At 44.1% G+C, this 24,297-nt stretch overlaps 1 protein-coding gene and 1 pseudogene across 3 annotated transcripts in view; one reads left to right on the top strand and one right to left on the bottom strand.

Annotated features, from left to right (window-relative positions):
* Positions 1–1,447: 1,447 nt before the first annotated feature.
* IL10RB (interleukin 10 receptor subunit beta) overlaps positions 1,448–24,297 on the bottom strand; it is a 177,767-nt gene continuing 154,917 nt past the window's right edge. For all 3 annotated transcript variants that reach the window (XR_011194613.1, XR_011194612.1, XM_069202455.1), the window contains one exon: positions 1,448–4,188. Coding sequence is in view for 1 of the 3 variants with exons in the window: in XM_069202455.1 (XP_069058556.1) it covers positions 3,997–4,188 (192 nt within the window). In the remaining 2 variants the exon portion in view is untranslated. The remainder of the gene's footprint in view (positions 4,189–24,297) is intronic.
* On the top strand, positions 16,030–16,138 carry LOC138251604 (5S ribosomal RNA; annotated as a pseudogene).

The raw sequence follows: 24,297 nt of genomic DNA, 5'->3' as shown, positions 1-24,297 counted from the left end.
GTTGTGTTGAAGGGCTATAATTCCCCACTTCAGAGCCCGGGTTTTTTGAGCTCGTGGTACGGGCTCGCTTGTTCCTCAAATTAGCCTCTCCACGCTTTCTTTTCCCTTTTGGATTAGGCTATGGATCGGATGCAGATTCTCCTACTGGAAGGTTTGAAATCGGCTGGGCAGGATCTGCTGGGGTGCCCTTCTCTAAGATTGCAGAGGCAGTCTCCCTGACATTTTTTTGGTGAGCAACCGAAGGGGGGGGGGGGGGGCAAGACTGGTTGCATGGTCTGGGGCTGCTGGAGAGAAGAATGTGGTGGAGGTGGGGATAGAAAAATAGAGGCTGGGGAGGCTAGGGGTGATGAGATAGATAGGTGACGCTCAGTCAACTATCTCTTTATCTAGGACACCAACTGCTTTTTGTAGAAAGCCATCTAAAGTTTTGTTGGTTTTACAGTTGTCTTGTGGTGCGGTCCCCTTCCGTCTGCCCATCCTCACTGTGGACTCTGCCCCTCCACCTATCCCTTCTCTGTAAAGCCTACAAAGCACTCCCTAAGAGCGATTCGGTCTCTTGTCGCGTTTCTCACCTGTGATGAGCTCAAATCTTCAAGGAGCACTGCTTTCCTGATCAGCCCAAGTCACCAGAACCTCTAGGCATAAGCTTAGAGGGGTGGCCCAGCCTGGCCTCTCACAGTCACTGACGGGCAAAGGACGGACTTCGCCTGGGCGCGTCCCGTGCGGCAGGAAAAACAGTCCGCGCAATGTAGCACTCGCTCGGTGGGTCAGGCTCCTCCCCCATGCCTCCAAACAGGTCCCGTGTGGCGGGAAAACAGTCCTCGCTATGTATCGCTTGCTTGGGGGGGTGGGGGGGTGAGGCTCCTCCCCCACACCTCCAAACAGGTCGATGTTCGTGTCTTTTGCTGCAATAAATTTTGCCAAGTCAAGCTGTTAGAGTGCTGATCTCTTTATCTCGGAAGAGGGAGGTATTTGTGTTCAAGAGCTGGCACGCACAATTGCGACACCGCTGGTGTTCAGGAGCATCCTGGTTACAGCGTTATGGGTTTTTTAAATATATATAACATATGTATACAATTCTTTTCTTCGCAACCGATTGGCTTTGCCAAGGTTTGTTACATAAGCAGCAAAAATAGTGAAAAAAATCAGTTTGCTATATATTAAAACAACTGTTTTTCATTTGTAATGATGTACGTATAACATATGTATACAATTTGTTCCCTCCATTCTTGTGGTATAGAAAATCTTATTCCATAATGTGGACTAGATCTAAATCAGTTTACCCCATTCCACATCAGACAAGCATCAAAAAGCATAAAAAAATTCCCCAAATATATTTTCTCTGCTTTTTTAAAAAGGTACATTGTTTACGTAATATGCCATTTGTGTTCTGTGGGCAACAGACAACAAATAGTGGTGGACCCACAGAAAAGCCTGGTCAACACACTTCAATTCATGTTTTATTTATATGCAGTTTAATCAATCACATTTCACATTTTATCAAAAGTTATCCATGTAAACATAAGCAAGCTGTATTTTTTTTCCATTATAAGATACAGTAGCATAAATTGTGAAATCATTTTTTTTTTAACGCATTTTGAAACATATATTCCAAATGTCAAGATCTGTTTTATTGTTGTCTTCTGTCATCATTTTCATACATCTGCCAGCCCTCCAGCCACCTATGGCCTGCATTGTAATGAACAATTGATCTGTCTTCTACATTCTTTATGCAGTCACATTAAATTGATCCATTGCAAAATGCATAATCTGGGGACGTTAATTTAACCAGGTCACTTCTGTGGATGCTTTATTTTTATTGTATAAATAGGCAATGTTTTGTAACACTAATACTTAAATATCTAGTGTATCAGTTATTTTTTTTTATTTAACAATTTGTTTTAGGAGACTGTCACTAACAGGGATTTTATTTCTGTCAATCTTCATCAGTTTTAAGAGAGTGGCATGTCATAGCCCCACCTTGTACATTTTGAGGTAGTCAAAATATTCCCTTTGATGGACCTTCAACAAGTGGCCAAGTTGTTCTGGCATTTAGATACTTCCACTTGACTTAGACCTTACAGTTGACAATGGTGTGCCAGCTAGAAGGCCTCTAAACCTCTTCAGCGTCTTTTAGGTGCAAGCTATGATGCTGTTTTCTGCTCTGTATTCCATTTGTGCAATCCCTTCTAAATCAACTGCCTTAATCTAACATAACATTACATGTGTAATTGTAAAGTGCATGTTCACCCAAGTGTTAAGTCTCTTGGTGCTTAAAAACATATGTTTATTGTTACCCAACTCAGCTGTACTCGTTTTATCAACATCAGAAGGATGGAAGGCTGAATGGACCCAACCGGATTTAAACCTGTGACACTGAAGTCAAACACAAAATCCCTTGAGTAGATGCATTAGCCCACTGGGCCACCAACATAGCATGAGGGATGAAAAAACTCAGTCCCAAAACTTGATTGCCTTTCATAATTTCCTTCAAGGGCACAGATTCCTCCTTTATCACTGAAAGGAATGCTTGTCTGAAGCTAGTGATATATTGGTAATGCTTATACTTTAATAGGTAGAAGCAGAAGACGAAATAGCGATGGCGTTCAAGAAGGCACAATAAGGCCTCACTAAGTTTCCAAGCACATGAACAAAAAGGCAAGTGTCCACTGTTTGCCATTAGAGGTATCTCATCTATGTTGTGGTACTGGATGCTAGTAGAATTATGTGTACAGCCCTGAGGACAGTCCATGAGGTCTGTAGTAATATTTTCCCTCTTTATGTCTTCAAAATTGAGCTGATATGCCTGCTGTTGAGCGCTTAGATACATCAATTAGGCCCTGCCGATGGTGGAGGGAAGACAACACTTTAAAAATTACAGCTGCATATCTTTAGACCAGTCTAGCTCACATTCAGGAAAGATCTGAAGATCAGCACCAACAAACTATTCTGGTTGTTTAACATAACATAAGCCTGTGCATAGGGGAGGTTCAGGATAGGTAATGTTCTGCCCTCTGCATTTTCCCAAAGACAAACCCCGAGTCTGTCAAATTAAATCACAATGAAAGATCAAAGATGTTGCAATTGTCATTCCCACCCCTTCCACGCTGGATTATGGACTTTGCATGTGATATCAAAATACCCTGGAAATCTTTCAAATAAAGCATTTTCCATCTGTTCAACGTAGAGCATTGTTTTACACTGCAGATACTGCATTACAATCCAATTGGCTCAACATAAATACTTATGACAGGGATGATGAGCATTCATCCAGGAAGGCAAGAGCTACGCCAGGGTATCATGATAACCACACCTGATACATTTACACAAAATACATTGCAGCAGAAATCATTTACACAGATGACAATTGTCCTGACAATGAGACCTGGATCCACACTATCGCGACCCAACGTTGGATATTCACAATGCAAAACATGACGTGAAATGGACCCAAACATGGAGAAACAGAACTCTATATTTGTGTGAAAAGCAACTGCTTCCAACTTCGGTCCAAATGTTTCATGAATTTCCAGGAATAGGACACAATTTCTTGTGGATAAAATGCTTTCTGAAGTAAGTGCATCATTAAAGGTTTTTTAAAGCCAGCTTGGGTCTGGCTGTTGCCTTTAAGAAAACTTTAGGGAAAAGTGTTCACAAAAGTTATGCCGCACTGAATACATCAATGCATTAGATGTTCATCAGCACTAAGGTAAGGACAATATTTAGAAATTACAAACATGCAAACGCAAAAAGACAAATTTGAAAACAAATGTAGTGCATGATCTTTGCAGAGTTGCTCTTCAGTCTTCTGGCTTTGGACATACTGGGGATGAGGCGACCTTCAAAGAGGTTTGAAAACAGCCATCCTTGTATTTACTTCTGTACTTCAGCTGGCAGTCAGTACAATAAGTAGGACTGTTGAGTTCCATCCGAGAACAGCTGGAGTGCTTATATCATCTTAGTGCAATAAAGTGGTAATGGCATACAGAGGTGCCATCAGGAAAGACAAGGTTCATGAAAGTCCTGGTCCCCCTCAGCTGTCCTAGCACTTGTATGTGCGCTCGCTTCACTTAGTCGCTTGATTTCACATTCTTCTGAAAGGACAGTTACTGTAATGCACAATTCATCCCCTTCATCGTTAGAATTTACTGGTGGGAATGGAGTGTCGTAGACATGCTGGCTCAGGTACTGCCAAAAAAAGTAGAACATGTTAAGTTGAATCCACTGTTTTAAGAATTCAATCATTGTACCTATGAACATATTGCATGTAAAAAAGTATTTTTTCTGAATTATGGCATCCCTTGAAATTTCACAAAGATCACACGAGGCGCGCACTGTGTCCCAAGAGGGACACATCCTATTTTATTTAGTGAATATGCTGGTCAACGTCGCTTTAGCTGAGGTATAACTCAAGAAAATGGGCAAAAACAAGACCTTGTCGCCTGTGTGAGTATTGCGTGTCCATGGCTCAACACCATGCAAGACTCATTACTACCTCCATTACAGAAGTCGTCCTTGATCCCTACCCTTTTAGGCGGTTTTGAATGTGCTGGCCTTTGGGTCACAATCCTGGGGCCTGGGGAGTGTGATGGCCAGATGCAATATCATATAGGCATTGGGTCATAGAAAGATTATTTAAGGCAGTAGGTCCATTTGGCTCTCATTTGGAGTATGTCCAGTGACAGAGGTTTCCACAGGACCCTCAAGGCCTCGTGCTATTGCACATAACTACAGCTATCAACAATGTGAGTGGCTGGACCATTCAGCATTGCCTACCATGTTCTTATGTATTTCATGTAACACAATCCACCTAAGAGGATGCCTCTGCTCAGAAATCCAACTAAAGCTAAAAGTCCCAGATTCAACAAATTTAGGTAGGAAGCTCAATATTCGTCATCAAAACTCTCCATCTCCCTTGCAGCCCATGTTGTGAATGCTCACCATTACGTTGCTTCGTACGGCTATCAAGAACCCTGTGTTCCAAGGCACATAACTTCCTTTATCACAGTGAGCTGTCTGGACCATGCACCGCAGACCGTTTTTAACTCTGGCATGAGACCCAGCTTGACTAATTCTACTGCTGCTGCATCTTGCTCCATTAGCCACAACAAGAGCACGTCTCTAGCCCTCACAGATGGTACCTAAATAAACACGTCAACCACTTCCTCAATCTCACACAAGTGCTGGCAGCTTTCCACGCGCACTTCCTGCTGTCAGCCTTCTACCCAAGTCCTTGCAAAACTTCTTTCCAGTCAACACTGCTGCACATATCTGACCCCACACACATCACCCTATCATACATACTGGTGGCAATAACCAACACTCTGCCTATCAATAGCTTCAAATCCCTGAATGCTTTTCTGGACAAAGTAATGTTGATATGACTCCACATCAGTAGTGGCACTGCATTACTGAAATGCAAATGTATATTAGAATATGCTATCAAGAGTGCTACTTCATCAGTAATACTTTTTATTACTGGAGCTTGCATGCAGTGAACATACACCTGTTAAGGTTTCTGGGTACAAGTGGCATGAGAATCTATCACAGACCTCAGTTAAAGATTGTGGAGACCAGGTACAACTTTTATATGGTTCCAAAATCTCAGAAGCTCAATTAATGACAGAAGATGGATAGGAAGGGATTTACATAGGGATGAGACCAAAACCAAAAAGCGTTGATCACTAAGGTTCAGTATTTTGAACCAGGGAACGCTAAGAAGAGGACTAGATGATCATAGCAACCCAGGATGTTCAAACATCTGAACCCAGTTGTAGATGAAATTAGGAGAGCTATACAGAAGTACATTGGGTCCAACTGCATAGGGAGGAGGTGAGCTGCACAAGAAATGTAACTGAAATGGCTACTTCCGGAAAGAGATAGCTAAGGACGTGATGTTCTACTGTGTCAAAAACTGCTGAAAGATCTAATAAAATCAGGGCCAGGGTACTGGCACTTCCGCACACTATCAGTCTCCCACCGTAGGTCGCCTGAGGCAGATAAGAGAACTTACTCTGTATTGTGGTCTGGATGAAAGTCAGTTTGACAATCATCCAAGCATTCAGAAGTTTGCAGATAAAACCCTGAAAAAGACAGTAATTTAGGGCTACACCCAAGGTATTTCGCCCGAAAAAACCATTTAATAATGTTGACAGTGTTATCGTTGTGATGAGAACCATATTTCGTTTATAATTTTAATTACTCTTGGAAAGAATATTATGTTTGAACGTGGAAGTGAATGTATGCATGTTGCAATTAATGTTTTAATTTGTAACTGTATGTATGTAGTAAGTTTAAGTTACGAAAATATTAAATGTGGATGCATATTTGGTTTGTATGTATTGAAGTATATTTGTAATTTAAATAAATTATGTGTTGTGAAGTGCAGAAGGCATCTAGTTGTTAGGGGACATATATTGTCCACACACAGATACTTGTAATGTGAAATTTGAAATCAGCAGAGAAGCAAGGAGTGTCCATATGTTGTGCTGTGAAATGTAAGATGAGAGAAGGGGCAAACAGAGGACATACATGCACAAGGCCGATGTTCAGAATTAAGAAGTGTCTGGAGGTGCCCGTCAGGAGGGAGGAACACAGATGACACAAGGGTGTTGGGCCAATTTCATGTTATAAGAAGACACAAGGGAAAGAAGAGGACAAAAGTCAGTTGTCTGCAATAAAGCGAGACGGGAAGCTACCAGAAATTATAGAAAAAAGGCTATGCAGGTGTGCCTGTGTTACATGGGCAAGGCCCACTGTCTGGGGCTAAAGGCATGAAAATGAGAAAATAGGTGAGAGTGCTAGATTGCTTGGAAGAGGCACCAAGGGAAATAAATATTGACAGAGAAGCAGGGCCCAGGCACAGGAGAAGAAAGCTAGGGACAGGAAGTGAGTGTGTGTTAGAAAGAAACAGTGTGTAAAGTGTATGCAACAGAGAGGAAATAGCACGACTGCTTCTCAAAGAACTAACATATGCAGATATGAGCAGGGGAACAGCTAAACGTGGAGTGATTGGAAGTGTGATGTGTGATGGAATAAAATGTTGGATGCATTGTACTGAAAGTCATGCCTTAGTGAAAATGCGATACTTGGCACCATATTGTTGTTTGTGAAACAAAGTGTAAAAGGGAACACAGAATGGCACCATCTCCCATCGGAAAATGAGTTGAGCACCAGTACAACTTCACACCTTTGGGGAGCCACGAAGGTGCACATAGACATGTGACTACATAAACAAGCATTTGCAATGCATTTGCATTTGCTTGAGTTAGAGCTATTAGCGTTGTAAACTAACTGGACGTTTCTAGTCACATAACTTGAAAATCAAAAATAAAGCAATTCACATAAGCAAGCCGATTCACAGCGCCACGGCCGCCATGAGCATCAGTGATAAGGAGAGACACAAAAGGAAAAAGAAGTTCGCTTGCAGTCAAACTTATCGGCAAAAGTGCAATTAGCCATGTTACAGGGGCTCTCCAAGGAAGGACAAACAAACCATTTTCCAATGTCATCAAATGATTTTTAAAGGCCAAGCCCAAGAACAATTGATAGTGATGAGCGTGAGGTGAGCGTTGTTAAAAGCCCAGATACAAACCAACACATCAGAAAAGCAGCGCATGCGCGCTGCTATGCTCGACCTAAAAAGGAGAAGAAAATGGGAAACTTGACGGCAAGAAATGCAAATGTCCATCGTAAGTCAGCAAACTGTGAAGGTTAAGAATGAATAGTGGCCAGAGCGACAGAAACAAAGGTGAACAGCAGTAGCACCTCACACCTATGTGGTGCCATGAAGATGAAGCCTGCATGTGAAAGGAATGACAGAAACGTTTTGGTAGGTAAAAATAGGAAATGTTAGTAGGGTAACCAAAGACCATGTCCGGCTCCAGCAAATGAGAAGAGGGTCTCAGCAAAGGAGGCAAAAAGAGGAGCAGGCATGAGCTTCTGGAAACATCCAGCGTGTCACCAAGCCTGCGATTTGCCTCCTAGCTCACAGTGGAGCAATCAAGCATCTCCAGCTTCGTCTGCGAGGCGGCCCGCAGGGTGCTCAAGGTCTGGATGCAGCGTACCGTCCAGAGATGCCGACTTTGGAGCTGGGGGACCAGGTTTGAGTGACGGCGCGGCTCAAGATCCTGTGATTCTGGGCAAATCACTTAATCTCCTCGTGCCTACCAATAAATGAACGTGTTCTTGTGTAAAGTAACTGATGCTCATGTAACGTCCTCCAATGCCTTCAGGCCGAGTTTGCACTATTTTAAAAAAACTGGAAAAACTGCCAAAAAAAAAAAAAAAGGCATGCGTGAAGAATGTAATCCGGGACACTGTACACCCAGCAAGCCAAGAATTTGTACATTCTATTAAGAAAACAACGGAGATTGCGGAGATGGGGCAAATTGGGGAAAACAAGCAGACGAGAGAGGAAAAAGCAACATGAAACACTGCGGGGGGTAAGAACAACAAGTATTTGTAATAGGAAATCTTTAAAATAATTGGACACGAACGGGCATAAAGAGCAGCAAGTGTGTACATTTGTGAATGATCTCTAAAGCACTGTACAAAGGCTGTAACTGTGTATTGATGAGGAATCTTGCAAATTTGTAGAGGGCACGCTGATAAAGGTAATGTCATGCGATATTAGCAGAGGAGCAAACTGTGTGTCTGCGGCAGAGCGGGCATCTACACTACGCATACTTATGCTGTGGAACGTAAAGTAAGTGAAGGACCAAACATAGGGCATGGGGCAAGGCGGCTGTGCACAATTAGGACGAATCCGAAGATCAACAAAGACAAAGTGCCTGGAAACCGTGAATGAAAGAGGCATCACAGGGTAGATGCATTTGTTGTTAAAAAAGAATGCAAGAATACAGAATGTGAAGTACAGTAACTAAAAGCAGCCTGTGAATTATACAAAAACATCACCGAACAGGGTAGTGGCTCGACGGGCCAAGCAAAACGGAGGGAGGTGTTGGGGGCAGAAAAGGATGCAGGGTGGGGGAACTGGGGCAAAGAAGCACACAAGCGCAGGCGGGAAAACAAGCACAAAGGAGAAGAAAAAAAAAAGCTACATCCGGTGCATGGGGGAGGAACACAAGGCATACAACTGAAAACGTGTACTTTCACGGAGTGCTTAAAAAAGAAAAATAGTTCCTGAAAGTGTGCAAAGTAAGAAAGAAAACAGCAAATCACAGAGATGTCAAACAGGCTGTGCTCCATGGGAGGAACAAACACAAGACAGACCAGCAGGAAACCAGCAAATACTCTGATTAGTATGCAAGCAAATGAAAGTGACTATAAAGCCAGCCAATGGCAAGCAATGGGTGGGCATTAAGATCAGGTAAGCGCTTGAGAAGCCCAGAACAGGTCTTTTGCGATCAGAGAACTGTGCTGTCTGATAGGTTCGGCCTACAAATCTCAAATGAACTGCATGTGTAGTAACAACTGACAACAACACTCAGGCATAATTAAGTTCAACCTGTGACTATACACAGGTGTTGGTGCACATAGGCTCCAGGCTGCCCTTGATCTCCTTTCTTTGAATTAATTCATATTTATTATTTTATAAACAATTTTGAAGTTTTTTTACACAATCCCAAACAGACACCGCAGAGCACCCAGCCAGCAGATGCGACCGTCCGCTACGGATCCTCTCACTCCCTTCAGTTCCCCTCATTTGGCGGGCCATTCCTCCCTCCACTTGGCAGCCACTCTCTGCCGCACTGAGTGGTGGATGAGGTAAGAGGGATGAGTGGTGGCCCAAGGGCGATCAGAGGATCCTCAGGGAACTCATAGGAGGCTGAGATGGGCCACAGGACTGGTCACAGCTAGAGGAGGCTGGCATGGGAGGAGATTGCTTAACCCTCCATGCAGCACCCGGCATACCAGGTAGCAGACAGAAGAGCAAGCTGCGGCACCACCTAAAGAGAAAGGGCAGAGGAGCGAAGTTGTGAGATGAGCCAGCTCCAGAGGAGAGCTCCGTGCATTAGGTACTGAGGGGCAAGACAATTGAGCCTGGTGTGGCACAGAACCAGCTGGCTTTGTAGTTGGTGCAGCTTATGATCCACCAGCTTACCCCGCCGCTGGGTTCTCCTCAATCTCCCCCAGGCTGTCACACTTGGTGCACGCTCGCTGCCCACATGACAGTTCCCTGGTTGTGCTGCAATCACCCCTTATGATGTGTGTGGGCATCCACATCAGACAACAAGGCCTGGTGTTAGAGTCCAGGTTAGTCTCCTCTTGTCCCTTCTCAACCCAGGAAGGGCCAACGCCCCATCTCAACCCACCTGGTCGAACAACCTTATAAAATCAGAGGAGCAGCAATCGAAGGGGGGGTGGGACTAAGAAAAGCAGCTCCACCTCAATATTTTCACTTACTTTCCTGTTCCCGGAGCTCCCATAAGCCAAGACATCAGATGGAGACACCTCTGACAACTTACATCCACCTACCTACACCAGGAAACAACAGGTCCCAACAGGATTAAACAGGGCTAACCTGTGAATCTACAACAAAGTTCCACAGTTGTGCCCAATCTTTCTGGAACAATTCTAATTCCCTGCGGAGCGCAAAGGAACCGGTTTCATAAAAGTGGGCAGGCGCACTTGGGTACCAGAAGTTTATGATGACACGCAAGAAACTTAATAAGGTGAGCCTACAGTGCGATACCAAAAGAGGTAGTAGAAAGTGAACATCAGGAGCAACCCAACCCAAAATTAATAAGTATCGGACAAAAACCTTCTCAAAAGCCCTCTATTCCGCAACAGCAAACAGCGCCATAACTGAAGGGGACTTGCAAAATCCGGCCATCTTACACATGAAGAGCAAGCTCGGAATAAAAGCCATCTCCAAATACAAGAGACAGAGAACTTATTAACTCAGTCACCAAGGACAAAAACGCCAATGTTGGATTCCCCAAACAATGAAACATCTAATGGCATTCTGCCATCGCAATGTAACAGTGTCGCAAAAGACAGCACAAAACATTTTATTCAGGCAACACAAGTCACCCCTCCGCCCAAAGTGAAGGATCCCACAATCATTAAAACTACACAAAAGGTAGAGGAGCAGACAGAGGGGCAGTCAAATTGGTCCAAATTAAAACCAAACAATCAGTACAATTTAACCCCTTCGCTGCCCGGTCTCCCCCCCCTCTCCCCGTACCAAGCATTATTATGGCTGTTTGGGGCAGTTTGCGCTTAGGCCCTCATAACGTTTTTCCCACATACGCTACCCACGCCAAATTTTTGTCCTTTTGTTCCCCACATCCTAGGGATTCTAGAGGTACCCAGAGTTTGTCAGTTCCCCTGGAGGAGACCAAGAAATTAGCCAAAACACAGCTAAAATTTCGTTTAAAAAAAAATGGGAATAAAGGGCTGCAGAAGAAAGCTTTTGGTTTGTCACTGAAAATGGCGTCAACAAATGGTTCACAGTGCTAAAATTACCATCTTTCCAGCTTTCAAGAACAGGCGAACTTGAATCAGAAAACCACATTTTTCAACACAATTTTGGCATTTTACTAGGACGTACCCCATTTTTGCTATTTTTTGTGCTTCCTCCCACTGAGCGGACACCTATGAGCATCCCAACCGAGGAAGCCATGCGAACAGCATCCCACTCATGAAAACACTCAAAATACAGTAACCATTATGACAACGGTGGTACACAGAAAAAGTGAAATAAAAGCCATATCCCCCAGAGAACACGGGTTTCACCCATACCAGTCAAGGAACTTTCAAACAGATCTTTTAGCAATAACAATGCATACACTGCCCCAAAATCCACCCAGTTCCGGTGGTGTTCCCCTGAAAATCAAGTTCCTAGCCTCACTTCATGAGAAAGCAACTTTGGGATTATTAACAACTGCACAGCAGATCCCCACCAGGCATAAGAATAACAATCAGGGACCGAGCTTCACTGTCACTGTGAGACTCAAGTAATTACAAACTATCGAAACCCCAATGCAAGAGATTACGAAAAGGAAGAAACAAGACAACACTGACCCAAGATAGAACATCAACACAAAACACTCGTCCAAACTTTTCACAATCAAGGGCACAAACACGCGGCAGCACAGGAAGCTAACAAAAATAACAAACTTTTGGCAGAAAAACAAAGCATGGAAAAAACAGGCAGAGAGAAAGAGTGACATCACTTCACACAGGGGGAGCGAGAGAAGAGCAATCTAGTTGTGTTCTCCCAAAATGATATCTATACGCAAAAAAGGCGACCACGTTTTTCTAAAAGAAAATACAGGAAAATCACTTTGAGATCCTATTGGAAAATCCAAAGGTTTTGTAGTAGACACTTCACCCGCTAATTTGTGGCATGCTTCATCATCAGCGCTCATCCAAATCAACCAGAAATAACGTCCCAGCACCAGTCACATCAGTGAGCAAGGATATTAACATCCAGAGCATCCTCAAGCCAAATAGTTTAAGGACCTCCTACACAGCTAACCATCAAAACCAGGAAGAGCCTAACCCTGCTCAGGGAGCGGAAGAAATACCTTATGAAAATAAGACCATCATCAACACAAGTGACATATCAGTATCTGACAAAGGCTTCTTGGAAAAGGGCCTAACAACTGGGATCCAATAGGCATGGAACTTGTCCATCAAAAGGATTGCTGAAGAAACCCTTCGACTGGTATCTCATGACGAGAAAAGACTGACCGGTCTGGCAACTACAACTTAAGACCTCATGAGACATTACTAACCAATGCTCAAACCAGGCCTCGCCAGGACATAATTCACAATCAAAACTTCAGAAAGAATGCATGCTAGTCAGCAAACCAAGATGCAAACCTGCCCAGCAGATAGATACATGAAGACAAAACAAAGTCAACACCCAATTTTCCTTACACCAGCATTTGCCTTGAGGGGCAGCCATGCCATACTAAATTGAGGCAACATTTTAGGGAAAGTTTAAAGCATCCCAATGTTATAGTATATCAGGGATACCAACACAGAATATGTAAATTAATTGCAAACATTGGACCCAGAAAAGTACATACGCCTGAAAAAAGGTGGTCTGCTGGCACTCACAAAAAATAGCCAAAGCAGTACTGACTAATAAATCACACTTCGAGAAGTGGAGTATCCTAATCGGAGATCATGCGAGAAAGCCTATTCACATATTCTGTTAAGAAGGCCTACAGCAAAGATGACTGTTATACCATCACATACCAAGAATCGCCTACCACCTTATTTGATCCTGAGGAACCCAATTGGTAAAAACTGGTCACACACACTGCAAAGGCAAACAACACCAGTACAACAGCTGAGACAATTAACGAATGGGGGAAACCCAATACTGACTAGAGTTGGCTGCCTTGGGACAGAGTAAACAAAACCAAAGGACGACTGGCTGGCTAAAGGGCCGGAGGGTTTCACCCCCACCCCCATTAGGCATGGAGCCTATCCTGATACTGTGCCCCACCTCCCCCCCCACTCCTGAAGTTACCAAGACATTCACCATTGACAGAAAGGTCTGCATGAACACAGCTTAGTTTACTGGTTACCTCTTTTCTATCTATTAGCATTCTCCCCTAGTACTGCAGTTGCACCCTGACCCACACCACAAGGGTGCGCTGGTTCACAACTCCACTCTGAGAATCTTTAATGAACCTGGAAGTTCAACACAACTTGCTTGGAACATTGTATATAATGCCTTATTGCTACCTGTGTTGCTAATACACAATTGTATGTGTATTCTGACTTATAGTATCTACCAAAATGCCAATAAAACATAAGTGTTATAAAAACCAATGGATGTCTAGAACATTCATGATGCACACCCACTGTGGCCACATAACATCCCATTGCCCTGCGGATCTGTTCATAGAATGTGGGTGGTTTCATAAATGTATGAGAATCCACTGCAATTACTGCTTTCTAGGGATGCATCACATCATCCTATTGCAATGGGTCCTGGAAAGTGTGCCCCCTGATCGGTTTCATTAAATTTAATAATCATGCAGTTAAAAATTCTACAAAGGGACGCCCAAAGGGATGCCTGTCAACATATATCTCAATTGAATTAAAGGTTAAGACAACCTGGATGGAATCAACCCAACTTAGGATCTTAGTTGTAAAATTCAAGGGTTGGTTCAAGGGTGCATCCTACCCTTTAATTATTGTGAACATGAACATCAACCCAGCAGCATTTGAAATATGGAGAGTTGAGTTAGATCTGCAATCAATGCTTTTGGGCTGAAAGCAGGAATAAAGTACTGCTGAATTCATATTGCTAGGTGATTTCAATGAAAACATGTTCAACAACCGAGATGTGGATGAAATGATCTTAGAACAAGACCTTGTATGGTAGATTCCAGACCAGTGGCCACCAACAGAGAACAGAATTAGTAAAATCGGTGCTCCCAAACTCACTACTGGTACCAGGAGAATACCTCTGCACACAAAGTGAGGTCTTAAAACTGTGCACACAAAGGTACCACACACAGTTTTAGGACCTCAGATGGGGTAAGCAAGCACAAGCTTGCTACTGTTTTAGGGGACAAGTTAGTAGCACTGCTGCAAAACCAGCTCCCGGTCACAAAACTGGCCCCCACCCTTCCAGACCACCGCAAAACGCCTGATGCCCGCTACAGCCAGTCTGGCCCTGGTAAAAATCTTGCATGATTGCAAGAATAACAACCCAAGACAATTCTGGGGAATCAAACAATTTGGAAAGAGGTCCTCACACAGCTATACATGCCAACATTACAGAGCAAACCTGAGCAGAGTACCTTGAAGCTCATGATGCTACCCCTATGAAAGAACTGGCAACATCAAAGTAGCATAAGGACTTACTCACGCTAGGGTGGGTACCCGGATAATAGGGACATGCAAGTCTGCTATCTGATAAGCACAGTGAAGTTGATACTTAAAAGTAAAACAGACAGGGTCCCTGATCCAAACAGCTTGCCAAATACCTTGTTTAAATCCTATTCAGCGAGTTGGTCAAGCTTCCTTCCCTCTATATAATTACTGGTTTTCCCACAACCAAGTTCCTGACTCCTGGAAAGGCGCACTTTTTCATCTGATATATAAAACCGATAATAAAAATGATCCAGCCAATTATTGTGCAATTGCCTTACTATACAAAGAGGCAAAACACTGCGTGTGCCTTTTATCACATGATTGGAGTTGCTAGGCAAACGAGCAGCAGATAATTCCATACACTTGCTGGCTTTCTAACAGGAATGGGCACAGTGACCAAAGAAACTATTTTAGCTCAACCATAAAATAGCCTCAGAACCTTAAAATCCCCCGACAATCCTGCTTTCTGGACTTTTTACCACACTGACAGGTAAAGCTCTGGTCCAAACTCACCAGCAGGGGGATATCTGAGAAATTACGAAAGGCAGTAAAACTTCTTTACACGAACACAGGTATCCAGATAAAACAAGCATTTGCAATGCAACATGTCTCACATTTCTCTGAGTTAGAGCTATTAGCTGTTGTAAACTCCCAACCGGACTTTTCTTGCCACATTAAACCTATCGGAAAAAGTGCAATTATCTACGTAACAGGCAAAAGTGCAATTAACTATGTAAAAGGGTTGATGTCATGCAAAGCGCTCGACTTCTGCCAAGCGAGATTGTGCTGCGAAAAAAGATAAAAAGTAGTCCACAAGCTGGACGGAAAACAGCGAGCCTTGCATGTTTTCAGTACTTGGTCGCTGCGCTCGAGGAGGGCTAACCACCGGAAAAGGCATGATGTATGCATGCCTTCCACTAATGAAAGCAAGCAGATTTTGAAAGGAAAGCCCACGAACCAATGAAAGACACTGATCTGACATCGGTGGGGCTCCGAGCCCTTTACTAACTATTAATGCGTCTCGCAAGCGAAACGCATGCGCAAGCGAGGCAGGCCAGACCCTAAAAATGGTGTTCCATGTGGGTTGGGGCATTGGGCCTTCGGCAGTGAGCGCATGTCGGACTTCCCAAGGGGAGCCTGTGGAGGTGCGATTAAGAGCAGCAGGCTCTGGGTGGTGGGCTTGGTGAGCAGAAGAGAGCTGAAACTGCAGCTTTTTCTGCCTACGGTCATACCACCCTGAATGCGCCCGATCTCTGAAACTAAGCAGGGTCGGGCCTGGTTAGTTCTTGTATGGGAGACCGCCTGGGAATACCAGGTGCTGTAGGCATTTTGCTTCTCGCAGACACTAGGTGCTGCACGTCTCAGCACAATTACACAGCTTCCTCGCTAATTTCATTTTACACTTTTTATTTCCTGCACTCTTTTATTCCTGTCTTAAAAAAATAAATAAAAATAAAACAGCAATAACAGTAAAATACACACTTTCTAAAGGAAAACTTACAATTATTCTGCACTTTACACTCGGCCCAAGCTGAAGAAAACATTTGCTCCACGACAGGCAAAGGGATCCCTAGCTAAGGCTTTGCCTTCTTGCGGTAAGCATATGCGTGAGGTCTTAAGACCAGATCTCACTTCTTGTGATGTCATTTCCTATCAAGTCATGGGTTGTGATGGCACTACCTGTGATTCCAGGTGCAATTTCACATGCCGTGGTGTCATGTGCTGTGATGTCACTTGCATAGTGTCTAACTTGGTCAGTCCCCCCACTTATTTTCTTTAAGACGTGTGCCATGAATAAGCCTTAGCCCCCAGGAAATAGTGCTTGAGCCCACTATTGGCAACCAAATGGAGAAAAAAAAAATCAGTACAGCGTGTCGGAAATGTGATAAAAGGACGATGATGTATTCGGTGTGGAAGAATGAAGTGAGTTGCAGACACTAGTGTAACAGAGTCCAAAAGCAGAGCATTCCAGAAACAGGGAATAAAAAGAGGAAAGGTGCGTACAATTTGAGTTGTTGTAAAAGCATTCCAAAGCATTTTCCGGCAGGTGTCATTAACTCAACGATCCATTTATCGACCACAGAAAGAATGGGTGAGCAGGGCGTGTGCAGAATAAAACCTGTTCAACATAGGAAAACAACCCAGCAGAGAGCACATTACTCACTGTTGGGTCCTAAGCATTAAACTACAGACCTCTGTCTCTTTCAGTTTCACTTGTATTGTAAGAAGGGGCATTATTTTGCATGTTGTTTGAGAAAGGATTCCATGAAGAAAGATCTGATTTTCCAACAACTCCTAAATACTTTCTGTGGCACCCTGGTATGACAAAAGTAAAGAAAAGACTGGCCACCCTCTGCCTGTAAGGCATGGCGAATATTTTGCAGATGGCACTAACAGAGTGACAGAGCCTCTCCATTAAGTGAAAAAAGTGCAAGAAGAGGTAAGTCATTGGCTTGCCTTCCCGTTTATTTCTGGATTTGTTAAGGTAGTGTAGAAGAGATATTTCTCCGGGCCCGAGTGAATGGAGGTGTCGCCACTCAGTGGGATAACGGAGAGAGAACTCTTGCATAGCAGCAACTAATCGTCCTTGGGAGGGAAGAATGAACGCTGCTGTTCAGAAGCAGCGCCTCCCCTGGTAACTCCTCGGTGTCACGCCCCAAGGAGGGGTCCAAGGAGACGCAGCACATGCTGTGTCAGGTCAGGGGTGTCCATTGTAATTGAGTGTGTGAGAGGGGCCGTCTGATAGTCGTGCTAGGTTGGGGAGGGGCTTCTGCAGCCTGTGAAGATGAAGAATCGGACGTAACCCAGAGCATTTAACGAGCATTTTCAATACAACAGGTCATGTATTTGCTCGAGTTAGAGCTATTACCGTTGTAAACTCCTAACTGGACTTTTCTTGTGTGGCAAGAAAAGTCCGGTTAGGAGTTTACAAAGCTGGGAAGGGGGTGGGGGAATGCAATGCTCTGGTGTTTGCTCGAGTTAGAGCTCCTAGCTTTGTAAATTACTGAGTAGACTTTTCTTGCCACACAGACTGAAAATAAAGAGCGAGGGCGAGCTGGCCCTGGAAAAGCCGCCCTCTGCTGTTGGTTTATGTTTACAGAGGGAGCTGGTGGGAATGAGGGACTGAACAAGCGCCCACACTGTTGAGGTGAAACAGGCAAATGCCCCAAAAAAAGTCCCTTACAGAAGAGATAAACAGGACATAGCGCAATTACACAGTACTTTGTGCTGCTCCCAAAGTGAAAAAAGGCAGGACAAAGAGGCAGAACTGACCACTAGCAAGCAAGGATTTTTGAAGGGCACTGCAACTAACAAATCAAAATGCTGGAACTCACTCTATTGTATACTTTAGTATACAGCAGGCCGAACGCTAACGCTCGACCTAAAAAGGGGATTGTAAGATGCCATAACAACTGGCCTGAAGCAGGGATGTGTGCTTGCCCCGTCGCTAATTAATTTCTCCTTGGCGGACCTCACTCAACATCCGGACCAGTAAAACGCCCAAGTGCCCACACTCAGAAGACATCAACTGGAAAGCATGTTACATACAGTTGATATTGTTCTCCTCAGGCAAGCCAAGGTGGGCCTACAGAGGCAGCTACATAAACTAAGCTCCTTTAACCTGGGCAATAAGTTGGAAGTCAATCTAAATAAAACAAAAGTGTTAACTTTCAGTAAAAAAAATTAGACACATTCTGATCCTGGTATTTAAACAATCGCAAACTAACTAAAGAAAGCAAGTGCAAGTATTTTGGAATCACGTTTGATATAAAAGGAACCTACCAGTGGCATAAGGTAAGTAAATGTGTATGTTCACTTAATTAAAACTGAAAAGGCATCACCGCGTCAAAAAAAAGCATCACTACATGTATATATATCATCAGAGTAAGCTAAGCATAAAACCGAAGTTAAAATTCATTGGCATATCGAAAATGTAATCGAACGTTTAGCCTTTCTAAAAAAAAAAAAAAAAAAAATGCAATAATAGAGTGCAAATCTAGCAGTTTTAATTCATAATATGTGGTCAGTCATTCTTGGCTCAGCTAATGTTCCTCCCAGTAATCCACGTGCCCCACACTTTTCAAGACATTCGTGGCACCAGTCTGCTAACAGTTCTTGAGGGGCCTTTCACGCCCTCACCATGTTGTCATTAATCTACGAGCCCCACTCTTATAGCATCCTATCCTGTCACCGATGTGTCAACCGACCTTTTCATCCTTTCAGCTAAACTGCCCGTTACAAGGGCCACTCGCCTTTGAGCCCCAGTGCTGTGTGAGGGCTCAATTGCAGGAGAAAAGTGCCAGAACTGCACTTCTTGGCAGGCTGTTGGATCTCCGTGAAGCCTGGGTTTAATAATGATGCTGTGGCCAGGTCTCTTGCAGATATAGCAGATCGCCAATTTGAAGGCATGTTGGTGCTTCTATGTTGGTAATAGCGCTCTTTAGCCCTGCAGCATTCCATGAAATGACCTAGAGAGGCTTTGTTGGACCTGGGTTTTGGACAGTAGCTTTATTCTGTGGAGTAGTTTGTGTTCCTTCCTGCCAAGTTTGCAGGCTACGGGTCTGATGTGTCTAATATGATTCTGCAGACTCAGTTGGGGGTCGCCCCTCCCTTTCCTAGGGCCTCTTAGGGGCATGGCAATTGGGCTTAATTTGCTGCGTTTAGTTTATTTTCATTATTCCCTAAGGGTTTGTTTTGGAAGACTGGGAACAACTTTTGGACGATGTGCGCAGTGGGTTGGGTCTTGGGCTCTGGGGGCTCCTTCATCACTTTGCAGACTACTTTGAGATGGCCGAGTGCCTGTGAAGTTTGGCTGCGAGTTCTGTTTCTTGAGGTGTTTTGCGTGCTTCTTCAGATGCTTCTTGGCACTTCGTGATAACGGTTTGCCTTTGCAGCCATCATTGGTGGAGAGGCTCATGGCTGGGTGATTCGGTTGACTGATGGACATATTTTGAGCTTCGGTTCCTACTGCCACTAAACTTGGAGAGGGTGTCCTCCTTAAGTATTCCTCTCATTTTGAGATAGTGTCCAAGATGTTCGTTGGCACGGTTACCTTGTTGATTAGCCAGCTGACTGAGTAGGATTGACTGAAAGGGCTTCAATGCTCTTTAAGTCGATGACAAATAAGGAGAACACCTCTGGCAGTGAGCTAAGTTTGTCACCAGCTGGAAGACATTAGACGGAATCACTGAGTGTCCATCCTTGTTTCTACCACCATCTCCGCTATTGCTGTGGCAATGGTCTGCATGGTTTCCATTTGTAATTCCAATTTATGAGATTGCCACATAATTGCATTTATTGTGACGGCCAGGGTCGAGTTTATTGATGCAGTAATGCATCTTGATGCAGGCGACTGGTTTACTCTGGAGATTTCTTGTTACTGAGAGATCGTTCTGTAAACCTGTCAATGCTGTAGCCTAATTCTTCTTGATTATGGTCATATTGCTCCGTTAGTTCAAACTGAGTAACTTCATGAGTGGATCGCCCCACCCGATCCTACTTGGCGAGCAGGTCCGTCTGGAGTGGAGGAGTGCAGGGGGTCAGTACCCCTTCTGCTTCATCACTCTGTGCCTGGTGGACTTACACTATTACTCCAAAATCATTTTTATTACAAGATATTTTTAGGAAAGAACTGTCAAGTTGATATATGGAAAAAGGTGACTTAGCGGTGTTTGGCAAGCTTTCTTGGTGGTGAGCATCTGATGGTTGAGCCATATAATTGAGGGCTGATGCGGGAATAGAATTGGAGCAGAGCTTAATTAACTTGTTAGCTGGAGCCAATTCCCTGGGCTTTGATGCCAAGTTGGTGCTCTGGGCTATGGGTGTCAAGTCTGTGTTACGCACCTGCTGGACTAACACCTAGGCCAAAGCATCAGACTGCTCATCATGCTTGAATGGTATTTGGAACAATGAGCTTTTCACAGGCGTTTCTTCTTGTAAGTTTGCAGCTCTTAGAAAGGAATTGCTTACTATAGTAAACACTCAGCTTGGTAGCATATTTTTTTTTTAAGGTATTAGGGTTACTTTTGGGCTTGCTCGTTGCTGGTTTCACAGCTAGCTTCATGGGCGAGATTCTCGCGAACCTTGCTTCCCTTTTGGACATTGTGATTGCCCGCCTTTGATGGAACACTCAGTGGGAGAGCTTCTGACTGTCTTGAAAAACATTTGCGCTCCTGTGGTCACTGCCGGTGCTGAATGGCTGATTTCTAGCTCCTTTGGTTGTACCTATCTGCGAGCTTTCCATCGCTTACTGTCAGGCTGACACAGTGTCAGGCTTCAATGATGTTGCAACATTAGAGGCCTTGATTGGGACCAGGTGGCCTAGTCGGTTTGAAATGACTCGGTTCATCATGCTTCGCAGTTCCTTTATTATGTTGGCTGTATTGTTACTGAAAGGTTTCTAATTTTCTGGATTTTGTCCTAAAAGCCAATGGGACAGTTATTCCCCTAGCCGGTCCCAATAGTCCTTCTCTTGAGTACTTCTGACATGCAGCACCACTATCTATCTATTTGCTACTCGCTGTCCCGTGGGGGCGGGGGCGGTATAGCGTGGTATGTGATGAGCAGTTGTGGTAGGGATGGGCACAAAAGGGTGTCATGGATTACGAAGGTGGTGAGGTTGGATGCAAGTTAAGTGCTAGTTTGGTTGGGCTGAGTGAGGTAGAGTGCCAGTTGTAGACCTATAGTTATGTGCCTATTATGAAAAATCCAGTGGATTGTGACGTCTTTGGTTGACTTTTTTGTAGTTGGTCTCTTTTTTTTTTAAAGCAGGATATGAGGCATAGCAGGGGCGATAGACGAAAAGGCTGTTGAGTGGCGCTTGTTCACTTGCCCATAGTATCTGTATGATACTGTTTGATGCCGCTGGGTTGGGGGCTGGTACACTATGTAGGGGGTGGGAGCTGGTCCGGCACTGCAAGCCACAACTGATCCTTGTATTGGCCACCTCCGCGTGCTCTGAGGTCAACCTCGGTGCTGCTTTACTAACCTACTGCTCACCCCTCTACAGCTAACTTCTGCCGGCCATTGCATCTCCTGTGCCCTCTCCTGTGGTTTTACTTTTCTTACTAGACAACCGGTTCCTCAGCTCCTTGGCGTCTCCGCCCCTGTCCCCGGTCCTCACCACAGTCCTTACCACCTCGCCCCGCTCTGATGCCTGCAGGATGTCCCCATGGGGGCGTGGGAGGGCAGTCCTTGTGCAGATCGTGGCTGCGGGCACAGCTCTGGCCCTGCAGCCACGCGGAGTACACTGGATGCACAGAGTACACGGACCGCAAGCCAGCTGCTGCAGCATGTGGTCCTGCCTCTCGTTCCCACACTCGGGAAGCACCAATGAGAGGAGGGACACTCACACAGAGTAACTCCTCCGGCATAAGAAGCAAATTAAATCAAAAGTTAAGCCTCTGCTTCCTGCCTTGCTATCTTTACATAAAAGGATAGGAGGCAAATTGCTCCTTCCAATACTAAAGGTCATCAGAACTAAATTCTTGCCAACCACTGCTTACAGCTGTGAAGCACTCTATGGTTCTGACTCTAAGTGGTTGGAAGCGTTACATCTCAACACATATAGGCAACTCTTTGGACTTCCCTATAACACTTCCTCTACCCAAATAAGGTTGGAGTTTGGGCTCACAATACAAAAGTACGCAAGGCAAGGTGCCTTTGTTAAATTCTGTCACAAATTTAGAACGCCAATGAGAGCAATCTCAAACAAAGTCTATGGATAGAACTATCAAACAACATAGGACGTTGCCCTTACAGGCACCACCTGCCATCTTCCTTAGAAAACTTACAAACCACTGGGCTGTGGGAGCTCCCAAAGTCTTTTCATGTCTTCAAGAAACACACTAATAAAAGCGTGCGTGATCTATCCCTACTGGAAGACAAAAATGCGTTCTCGAAGCGAGCACATTCATGGATCATCATTTAGTCCTATGAAGCTCTGGTGCAACAGGCATGCCAAGGATCTAGCTACTCCTCCAATATGAAAACGAAACCAATGCGTCTGTGTTTGGGAGACTTTCCAACACCCGACTTGTGCTCATAATGGCTTGCAACTGGAAATAATAATGTCTGCAGAGGCTGTAACCAGGGCCCCGAACCCATATTTGTGTCGGTTCAGCATTCCTGAACGAGCGTCAACACTTTTTGTGCCGCAGTTTTAACACATTAGGAGGACAAACATACTAGCAAGTAATAATTGCATGCTTCGACGGGGGGAACACAAGTCTAAATGCACGGACGATTAAATGCCTGACTTGTGTTACTAAAAAAAAAAAAAAAAAAAAAAAACACAGAAAGAATCTAAGCGAAATGTTTTACTTGCATATCTTTATGCAGTGTTTTCTAGCAACTAAGCATAAATAAACAAATATTTATAAATGAAAACTCAACCTCTATTTGATAGAATTCTGTATCCTCACCTATTTTTTTGGGGAGTTTCAAAGTACTACACAAGCATTTCACACACTGTGCAATGTATGCACTTATCTATTGATGCACTTTTCCTAAACCTTGGGGGTCATGCCCAATGGCATTCTACTTTTCAGTGCTTCATCTCATTTTCTGCCCAAAGAACACCAAGCCTATTCAGTTTACGTTCGGCTTTGGCTTAGTCGTTTCTAAACGTTTATGAATACACAAAATGTAGTGTTGTGTGCAGCAAACTCACTCTGATTATGCCTGGCGAATTCTTTGACATGAGTAGACCTTCTTCAAACAGATTCCAGATGTATGTGTGTGCCAGGTAGAGCAGATTCCGAAAGTATGTGTGTGCCAGGTAGAGCAGATTCCAAATGTATGTGTATGCCAGGTAGAGCAGATTCCAAATGTATATGTGTGCCAGGTAGAACAGATTCCAAATGTGTGTGTGTGCCAGGTAGAGCAGATTCCAAAAGTATGTGGTAGTGCCAGGTAGAGCATAATCCAAATGTATGTGTGTGCCAGGTAGAGCAGAATCCAACAGTATGTGTACGCCAGGTAGAGCAGATTCCAAAAGTATGTGTACACTAGGTAGAGCAGATTTCAAATGTATGTGTGTGCGCCAGGTAGAGCAGATTCCAAATGTATGAGTGTGTGCCAGGTAGAGCAGATTCCAAATGTATGTGTGTGCGCCAGGTAGAGCAGATTCCGAATGTATGAGTGTGTGCCAGGTAGAGCAGATTCCAAATGTATACGTGCCAGGTAGGGCAGATTCCAAATGTATGTGTGTGCACCAGGTAGAGCAGATTCCAAATGTATGTGTGTGCGCCAGGTAGAGCAGATTTAAAGTGTATGTGCGTGCGCCAGGTAGAGCAGATTCAAAGTGTATGTGCGTGCCAGATAGAGTGCACACTCAAGTTTAAGCTCCTACCTGGGTAAGCTGCACTTCTATTTGCTTCCAAATAAAAATACTTGGTTTACTCTTTGCATATTACAGCTTTTATGTATTTTGTAGCAACAATTTATTTTGTAAACGAGACCATTTCCTCTATGAACATTAAAGAA

This window comes from Pleurodeles waltl, chromosome 8 (assembly GCF_031143425.1).
Source record: "Pleurodeles waltl isolate 20211129_DDA chromosome 8, aPleWal1.hap1.20221129, whole genome shotgun sequence".
Classification (NCBI taxonomy): Eukaryota; Metazoa; Chordata; class Amphibia; order Caudata; family Salamandridae; genus Pleurodeles; species Pleurodeles waltl.
The sequence above is the reverse complement of the archived record's forward strand: the minus strand, read 5'-3'. Positions and strand labels throughout refer to the sequence as shown.